The sequence below is a fragment of the Leuciscus leuciscus genome, assembly GCF_965113295.1.
Source record: "Leuciscus leuciscus genome assembly, chromosome: 2".
NCBI lineage: Eukaryota > Metazoa > Chordata > Actinopteri > Cypriniformes > Leuciscidae > Leuciscus > Leuciscus leuciscus.
Window position 1 is genome coordinate 3,113,802 of NC_138726.1, and position 10,000 is coordinate 3,123,801.

At 40.4% G+C, this 10,000-nt stretch overlaps 2 protein-coding genes across 5 annotated transcripts in view; one reads left to right on the forward strand and one right to left on the reverse strand.

Moving 5' to 3' along the window:
- The window catches only part of acsf3 (acyl-CoA synthetase family member 3), an 81,975-nt gene that overhangs the window by 39,360 nt on the left and 32,615 nt on the right, over positions 1-10,000 (forward strand). The gene's annotated exons all lie outside the window — the stretch shown is intronic.
- The window catches only part of LOC309492153 (C-type mannose receptor 2-like), a 7,518-nt gene continuing 4,803 nt past the window's right edge, over positions 7,286-10,000 (reverse strand). For all 3 annotated transcript variants that reach the window (XM_082161020.1, XM_082161019.1, XM_082161021.1), the window contains 2 exons: positions 8,067-8,411; positions 7,286-7,909 (listed from right to left, as the gene is read on the reverse strand). In XM_082161020.1, coding sequence (XP_082017146.1) covers positions 7,545-7,909; positions 8,067-8,411 — 710 coding nt within the window. In that variant the 3' untranslated portion in view covers positions 7,286-7,544. The remainder of the gene's footprint in view (positions 7,910-8,066; positions 8,412-10,000) is intronic.

Consider the following 10,000-nt stretch of genomic DNA (forward strand, 5'->3'; position numbering starts at 1 on the left):
GATGTTGAATGGTGTTGGCAGCCAAACAGTTTTGGTTCCCATTGACTTCCATTGTATGGACTGAAAATAAATTGGATGTCTTCAGGAACTGTTTGGCTGCAAACATTCTTCAAAATATTTTCTTTAATTTTCCACAGAACACTTTATTTTACAGTGTCCTTGTTACATATGTTACATGTACTTACCATAGTAATAACAGTAAATTATGCATAATTACATGCAACTAACCCTCAACCAAACCCTAATCCTAACCCTAACCCTATAGTAAGTGCATGTAGTTGCTTAATATTACTCAGTACTTAAATATATAATTATTACACTGGAACAATGACACCTTAAAATAAAGTGTTACCGGAAATTCTTAATGCATTATAATACATGCATTATAAACAACCTTATAATTTGTTGTATCATCTGATAAATAATCATAACAACAGTTACAATACAGTATAATACTTGCCTATTTGTGGTTATAACTTTTAAGAGTACAATGCATTATAACCCTGCATTTATAATGCATCATAAGGGGATATAATGGATAAAATTATGTGTTATAAATCATCATACTCTTAATAGTTATAACCACAAATAGCTAAGTATTATTACTGTTGTTACGATTATTAATGAGATGATACAACAACATTATAAGGTTGTTTATAAGGCATCATGCATGTATTATAGTACAGGTAACGCTTTAGTTTAGGCTCCAATTCTCACTTTTAACTAGTTGCTTATCAGCATGCATATTACTAGGATATTAGCTGTTTATTAGTACTTCTAAAGCACATATTAATGCCTTAATTAATCCATTAATTTATAGCATCAAATAAACATGAATGAACATAAGAAAGAATGTTGTTTTAACCGTGGAAAGACGTCAGTACACACCGTTTTTCAAGTTCAAATCCTCCAACGTTAATCTACTAACTCTCCTGACGGCTTTGTCGGACAAAAATGGCGGATTCAGCGGAGGGCGGATTATGATTGGTCAGATCGCCTGTCAATCAAACTCCCTGCGAAAGGTCATTTGGAGCAAGATGTGGGAAAGCCCAACAAACGTTGTTGTGTAGCACCTACGGCTCTGCATGTCCTTCCAACAGGCAAATGGACACACACACACACACACACACACACACACACACACACACACCCAGAAGCTACAGCAAGTCCTGAGTGTGTCTTGTGCTTATAGCAGGGGTCAGTTTGCTCTTGGTGAATGTGAAACTTGAGTCTGAGATGTTGAAGAGCTCTGAGGTGTTCCTGGAGATACGTCTGCCCTGGTTCCCTTCGGTCTCACTGAGGGACTGTCCTCTACAGATGCTTGACCTAGTCTACTTTTTACTCTAGTCCTGTTCTCCTGAGCTAGAGAGACCTTATTCCTGCTTGTAGGCCATGGCCATGGTTCTGTAGGAGGTGGACAACATTTACACTGTAAACACAACATTTGGTGAAGAAGCAAGGATGTGTAAGATATTAAAGGGTTAGTTCACCCAGAAATGAAAGCTCTGTCAGTAATTACTCTCCCTCATGTTGTTCCAACCGCGTAAGACTTTCGTTCATCTTCAGAACACAAATTAAGATATTTCTGATGAGATCTGAGAGCTGTCTCACTCCTCCATAGGCTTCTCTGTTATTGAAACTTGCCGGCCCAGAAAGTTAGTAAAGACAATGTTTAAAATACTCCAAGTGACTACAGTGGCTCAACCTTAAGTTCATCAAGCGACGAGAATACTTTTTGTGTGCAAAAATCAACAACTATACTTTATTCAACTATTGATTTTCTTCTGTGTGGGCCGGAGTGAGTTCACGTAGTGTAACAGCGCAGCGCTTCTGGGTTGTACGTCAGAACGTAGGCTCACTATTGGCCAGCATCACACACATGACCAGCGTCGGCCAATAGTGAGCCTACGATCTGACGTACAACCCAGAAGCGCTGCGCTGTTACACTACGTGAACTCACTCAAAACTCACTCAAAAATATCTTAATTTGTGTTCCGAAGATGAACGAAGGTCTTACGGGGTTGGAACAACATGAGGGTGAGAAATTACTGACAGAATGTTCATTTCTGGGTGAACTAACCCTTTAAAGGGCAGATTTACTAAGAGCTTGCACCAGCGCAAACCCTCTTTTGGTGTTAAAAAATACTATCAGGATTAGGGTTGGGTATCACTTGCATTTTAACGATTCCGATTCTTATTGATTCCTAATTTCGATTCCAAAAAAAAAGAAAAAAAGATAGATTTGAAGATTTGCTTTGCTCTTGATCGGCTGCGTTGGTCATTATGGAAATGATCCGGCTGCATCTGTTCTTTAATGTGCGCATTGTCAGTAAATCACACGCACAACTTTCCACTCCCATCTGCGCTTTTATGGGATTGTGGTCTCATGCTAATTTGCCCTGTTTAGTAAATCAGTCCCTAAGTCTTGTTTTCAGATTATTTTTAATTAAAGTTTTCATATTATGCTGTTTTAAAGCTCCTAATTTGGTTTCCTACAATGGATTACATGCATCCAAGGTCAAAAACACTTTAATTTTCTCATAATATACATTACAGCGTCAGCTCTTTTCTTACAGTGTCTGGATTGGATTGATCAAAGATTCAGTCTCTCTAAACCCCGCCTTTCCGAAAGCCAAAGCTGCTCTGAATGGTCAGATGACCCAGTATGTTGTGATTGGTCTACTCTGCTCTGATTGGTTTGATTGTCCAGTCTGTTGTGATTGGTCGACCACTTCCAGCGCGTGTCTGAAATTAAACTCCTATTACTATATCTGAATTTCAGCTCTGCACAGTCATACAAACAGTAACGATGGCGTCGGTCTTACCGTATAAATTAGAGTACCAGTCCTCATCCTTTTGAAAGTGGATTTGCTTTGGCAGCTGAAAACAGCGTCTTCTCGACATGAACATCACAAACCAAACTCTTCCAGTCTCAGATACAACTAGTGTTTGAGGGCGGAGCAAAGAGATGCTATTCAGCCAATCAAGACCATAGACTGGCATTATTTAAATCTGTTACAAACCTACATAGACTGGATTCATTGTCGACTCGAATCAGGCCGTTCAGCTTCTTTCTTTTAGGAGACAATAACTCCATTTATCTGCACTTTGATCTTTGAATCTGTGCAGACCTTTTACATTCACTAACAGATCTATTTCACACTGCATGACAGGTAATATCCGAAAAAAGCACAATAGGGGCACTTCTACTACCATCTACTTAGATTTGTGCTAAAAGAAAGAAAAAGCAATTTGCCAATGGGGCAGGAAAATAAACTCGAGACATTCTGGAATCATTTTTATTGTGTGTTTGAATTCTACAGCTGAATATAGTTCAGAATCAAAACCTCCATGATATATTAAAGTCGAGCTGTTATCAGATGCGAGCTGCACAATCAGTGCCATTAACATAAAGTAATTTCGCCCCCTCTCACTGAATCATATTAGACAAATAAGATCACTCACCCAAGTGTAAAGCACTCGCTCGGGTCTTAATTACCAGAGTAAGACTACGGCTGTGTCCCAGTGGGCACACTGTCTTTCAAAATAGTACGCAAGATTAGAATTAGTGCATCCCATTTCATAGTGTGTTGAAAACAGGATGCTTTTCACAATACATATAGTTTCAAAGCCGCTTTACAGAAAATGCATGTTTATACATTACAATTTAGAGTGATCTGTTATCAGACGTAACTGTCCAAAGTATTTCAGAAATGTACATATAAAAATCACACAGTTAGCTAATAATAATAATGTTTTAATTTAAGGCAGAAACAATGAGCTCATTGTAGTAATGAATGATATGTTGGATTATATTCAATTTCTTCAAAGTCCATCCATGTATACAGTATACAGTACTTTTTTTTTTGTACTAATATCACCCACAATCCCTGAGTTTGTGATTGTTTGTGATTTTATAAAATGTAAACAAACATTTTTTTTTTTTTTTTTTTACTAAAAACTATTTTTAAACTACATAAAAATATCAGCAATTTTATTGATGTTGAAAATGGACACAAGTGCTGTTGCTTATTACGCCATTGTTAAATGTTTAATTAATCATATTCCAGATAAATTAATGTGATGATGTTGATAGCCCTAATTATACTCAAAAAATCATTAAAATTATAATCATCATCAATATTAAATTATAATTATATCCAAGTTGTCTATTTTCTACATCACAGCCCCATCACAGCTAAAGTGGACCAAGATGAGATGCGAGTCCACTTTCAGTTGAATAAATGAATGCGCTGCAGGTTTCAGAGTGAAGCGTGACGCGCGCAGGTTACGTGTGTCTTCCAGCGTCTCAGAGCGCTCACAGTAAATTACCTCAGTCTCTGCATGTAATGTTTGGGTTTCACTAACATGCATTTGGGAACGCATTTAGGGCCCTATCTTACGCAATGCAGCGCCAAGCGCGACGCAAGTGTGTTTTGCTAGTTTCAGCCCGACGCAGTTATCATTTTCATGTCCTGCGCCGCGTTGTTTAAATAGCAAATGCATTTGTGTGCCCATGGACTGCTGGTCTGAAAACGAGGTGTGTTCTGGTGCATTGTTGGCGTGTTGCTATTTTGAGGCAACAGAAATAGACTGCGCAATATTTTTTTTTAGTAATGTGCGCCTATAGGCGGGTCCACAACGCGCGTACACTCTGCTTATTACACACACAGGGACGCACAGCAGCACACAAACATGCCAAATATTTAAAATAAAAGGATTACAATGTAAAAGATTATCATTGTGTACATGAAGATATTGTGGAATCCGGCTTGTCCCGTAGATGTTCTGCTTGCACACTTTTACCTCGCGCACGAGCAGATCCGTTTGCGCTCTGGAGACGCGTTCGGTCTTTCCACTATCAAATTCCGTCATGTAAATAGCGAATCTGCCCTGGCGAGAGCGCAACTGGCATTTAAAGGGAAAATGGGAGATGAGACTCTGATTGGTTTAACACCCGTAAATCCCAAAACACACCCATTACTCATTATGAGAATAGAGACAAAAATAGAGACCATGCGCCGGGAGCGCCAACCATTTTTCCCGTCGCTAAACTAGCAAAAGTGGATTCGGACACGCCCTGAGTGAACTTGCGCCGTTCGCTTTAGATCATGCATCGTTAAAATAGGGCCCATAATGTCTAATGCGCTTTGTGTTTCATAGCGAAGTGTAGCACTGTTATCATTTACATGCGTGGAGCGTCTCAAACTCCATCTCTGCATTTACTTTTTTTGTTGAGTTTGTGTTGCTTATAACGTTCATCTGGGAACGCAACGTGCGTCATTTCACCAGATTTATAACATTATAATTTATAAACATACTCCAACACAGGAGAACAAATATGTTTCTAAATATGCGAACTGTTGTTCATCGTGATTTCAAAATAAAAGTTTAAACCCTCGCTCTGAGTTTGCATGTTTTGATGTCCACTTTCTTGTTCAAGTTCTATCGTAAAGAAGTGGCCAAATATTAAATATTAAGTGGACATTTGAATGAAATGTTGTTTATACGACATTAAACAAGGACTTGATCATCCAGTAGTGTAACAACAACAATCACCACTTTTGACCATCTTCACAAAACTTTCATGGCCCCCAGAATATTTTGTTGTATGAATATCTGAACATGCAATTTGCCAAAAGAAAGAACAGATCCTCTGCTTTTAAACAAAACAAAATAAACATTTATTTCTTGTTTCATGCATTCTTTTTTTTTCCAATACTTGAATGTGGGTTAGTTTCATAAAAAAGCAACATTTTGCACAAATAGCTGAGATAATCACGTTTTGTCAAAGACTTTGTCCGGATGGGATTCAGTACGATGATCAAAACACAGATGGAGTCGATTGAGTTCATCAACACCCCCAAAGTCCTGTAGCTCGTCCTGGGTCGACATTTATTCTGTAACGTTAGACAGTTTTGATTTATATGCTGTTTGATGATTGCGTTATTTTACATGTGCGTCAGCAATGCTTCTATGGCTTGTTTTTAGATCCAGAGATTCTGTGCTATTTCAGAGGATGTGTATTAGCGCCCCCTACTGTATAACGGTGAGAACATAGATTGCCGGGAAAAACTCATCAATGGTGGGGAAAGTGTTAAGGAAGATAAATGTAATTTATGTTGTCAGTGTTTGTCTGTTATTCGTCCTCATTAGGCTCTCCGAGGAGCTAGAAGTGTTATGATGCTCTGAAATCCTTGTATTAATATTCATGTTGCTGTGAGTGTTTACTGTATATCTGGTTACTTAACAGAGATCACTTTCCATCAAACTGCACTTAATCTACAACTCAGAAGTTGTGCTCATACTAGAGGAAGACAACACTTTATATGCTGACTGCCAACATTATCTTTCATTGATCTATTCGTTGATGTGTTTTTGTTTCTTGTTCATCTCAAAGAGCACTGCAGTATGCCAATCACAAACGAATCTTGCTCAAATATGCTGAAAGCATTCCTGTAGCTCAAACAGTAGAGCATGATGCTAGCAACGCCAAGGTCATGGGTTCAATTCTCAGGGAATGCATGAACGGATGAAATGAATACCTTGAATGCAATGAATGCCACTTTGAATACAAGCAAATAAACATCAGTCGTCACTCTATATCTGCAATAATATGTTTTAGTAAGGTATTTGAATGCTTAGTTTTATGATCAAAGCTCTGTAGTTTTAAAACAGATAATGCAATGAGGGCTGCACGATTCATCGAAATTAAACCGCAAAGGCTGCTATTTTTTTACGATTTTTAATTTCATAAATATATGCACAGTGTGTTAAGAGAAGAGCGGATCTATGATCAGGAGTAAATACTTCTCCATCTTTAAAAGCGCTGTGAATTCAAGTCACTTATAACGTGTATTTGAAAAAGCAACATGTCAAACATCTTTCCAAAATTGCAATGCGAAGCATTCATAAACCTGTTGTCCAACTAAAGACAACATTATATTTCATGTTTTTACTCAATTCATAACGTCAGTCGAGTGTTTGAAATAACGTCCTTTTGTGAGCTGATGTGGCTTCTTAAAGTAGAATAAGGCATACAATATATTATTTTATAGTATTCTATACAGTGATAAAGGCTATGTCGATTAGCATAAATGGGCCTATATTTTATTATTAACAACTCAAATACACCATATAGTGCGGCAGTCGTACGTGAAACCAGGAATAATGCTCAGAGATGCAGTCACATGGGTCAACTTTTTGAAATTGAGATTTATACATTATCTGAAAGCTGAATAAATAAGCGTTCCATTGATGTATGGTTTGTTAGAATAGGACAATATTTTTCCGATATACAACTATTTGAAAATCTGGAATCTGAGGGTGCAAAAAATCGCAACATTGAGAAAATCGCCTTTAAAATTGTCCATTTATGTTGGCGATTGTGCTGCATTCACTCACAAAAACGGTAGGAAATTTACAAAATATCTTCATGGAACATGATCTTTACTTGATGATCAAGCACATAAAAGTAAATAAGAAAAAGAATAAAGAATGAAAACAGTGAATGTAAGTAAACGCACAAACATTCACACGTCTTTTCACTCATAATTTATGCAGATGAAGTTGAGTTTGTGAGTTTCAGGAAGGCTGATCCAGCGCTGATCTCCTCCAGACTGAACTGCTCCTTTTCTCTTCGTGAGGCTGCAGTTTTCCGGAGTCGTTCCGTTCCCTGGAGCCCAGTTCTGATAGCACACGATCTCTCCGCTCAACCAGAGCCACATGTTCATGCTGCAGTAGTTGTGTAAACCCAACCACACCTCCTCAGTAGACGCCCGTTTAACCACATTCATCACACGACGCTGCATCTCGTCTGAATGAACCGAGACCAGATCCACATGATTCTGTCTGCAGTATCTCATAGCTTCAGGCCACGTCAGATTCTCTCTGATCAGAATCAGTTCATCTGGACACAAAACAAACCACAAGCAAAAACTAGAGAGAGACTGGTCAAAAACAACATGCAGAACAAACTCTGTTGAGGAATCTGTCATGTCAGACATGTAGTGTGAACTTTTAAGATATCTGGAGGTGTTGGATGGATTTTGTAAGGATCTGCTCACCTTCATGACACACAAAAGGATATTTGTTGTCGCAAGAGTAGTCATGCCAGTGTCCCTTAGTGAGCTGCCTCATCCCTGCACAGTTTTCAGCACCTCCACTATTATCAGGTTCACCAGGAGCCCAGTATCTGAATGAGGAGTGACTCTGATCTGACCACTGCCACGAGTCTCTGAACAGACCGATCCAGACATCATTAGATATGTGACTATCATTGATGAACTTCTGAACCTGTTGATTCTCATTCTGGTTCCTCACACTGACCAGATCAGTGTGTTTCTGTCTGCAGTAACTCTGAGCGTCTCTCCAATTCATCGTCTGATCGACAAAGACAAGTCCTGTGTTCACTTTAAGAAAAACAAATGGAAACAGATTCATGAATCAGTTTGTGTTCATTATTCGTATGCCGCTTTATGTTTTGGATGTGAACAGGAGCAACAGTGGAAGCGTCAGAAACGCATGTCATTCAAAATCGTCTCTGTTACATATGGTAACCCTCGTTTCCTGAAGGAGGGGAGATGCACATCGGAGGTAGACCGACTGAATTGGGATCTCGCTTAAGAGACCAATCCACTTCGAGTGTAACTAAACGAGCCAATAGACATTGGTATGCGATAATTGTGCCAGCTGTTCAGCCAGGTAGCACGGGTATATAATGAGCAGGAGTTTAAACGAGCCGGAGACCCGGCCACCCAGCGGCGGTACAGAAAACATGGCGACGGGACGTACGTCTCCGTTCCCTCCCTTAGGGGAGGGTTACCATACGTAACCGAGACGTTCCCTTTCAGTCGGTCACTCTCGACGTACGTCGGAGGTAGACCGACTGAATTGGGATCCCTACCAAAACGCCATGTCCGGCTGTGTCTGTCACAGCCGAGTCTGATGGTGCGGTAGAGCCAGCGGGATGGTCTGGGGAGTGCTAGCCAGGCTCCCAGAGACCGCACCCGCGGGACCAAGAGAAACACAGACGTACCCGCGGTGGGGCAGCGAGGTGGAGGGCAGGGACCCGACTCGAGAGGCGTAGCGTCTTGAAGTGGTGTCTGGGTGTGCGGTGCGACACTCTCCTGGCTCCACGGTTGGACAGAGGATGCGTGAGAAGGCTGGGCTGCGTTCTCGAACAGCATGCTGCTGTCCGCTGGCGACTGAAAAAGGGGATGAGAGCGGCAGGGCATCTCCGTGCACTGTCAACCTTGCCTTCTTGTGGAGATGGGAACGAGAGCGGCGAGGCATAGAGTCGTGCACTGTCATTCTCACCCCCTTACTAAAAGGGGAACGAGAGTGGCGAGGCATAACATTGCGCACTGTCATTCCCACCCTCGTGGCACACAGAGATATTGGAAACTACTATTTTATTGAAGGAGTGGGTACCGCTGGCTGTGGGGCCAGCTGCGGAACATAAAGAAAAGAAAACAAAGGATTCTCCAAAAAAAGACAGCCTCTCCACAGGCTCTGTAAGCCTTGTCTGCAAGAGCAGACAAAAACTTACAGACCCGGGAGGGTAAATGCGGATTACCCTGCCAAGTGTTAGCGGTCTTAGGACACAATTGCATCGCAACCGACCGCTCCCGATGTGCGTCTCCCAGTCTGTGAGGTAAACTAAGCGCTATTGGCTATTTGAAAAGGGGGAGGAGCCATTCAATATGTCCCACCATAGCTTCCTGTTTCAGTGGAAATTACGGCAACGCATCATCATACGAAGCTGCGCGTTCCAAGGAACTTCAGTGGGACTTTAAGTGTTTTTCAAGTTAAGCATTTTAGAATGTCCCAGTTTCCTGCTATTTGTGCGTACTTTTTTCCTACATTGCTTCTTTTCTTTAAAGAGAAGACTTAATTTTGATCTATTTCGGGTCCTGATAAATCAATCCGATTTACATGTTCTTATGATCGGGTTAGAAAAGGAATAAACCACCCCTTTCAATCTGATTGAAATTTCATT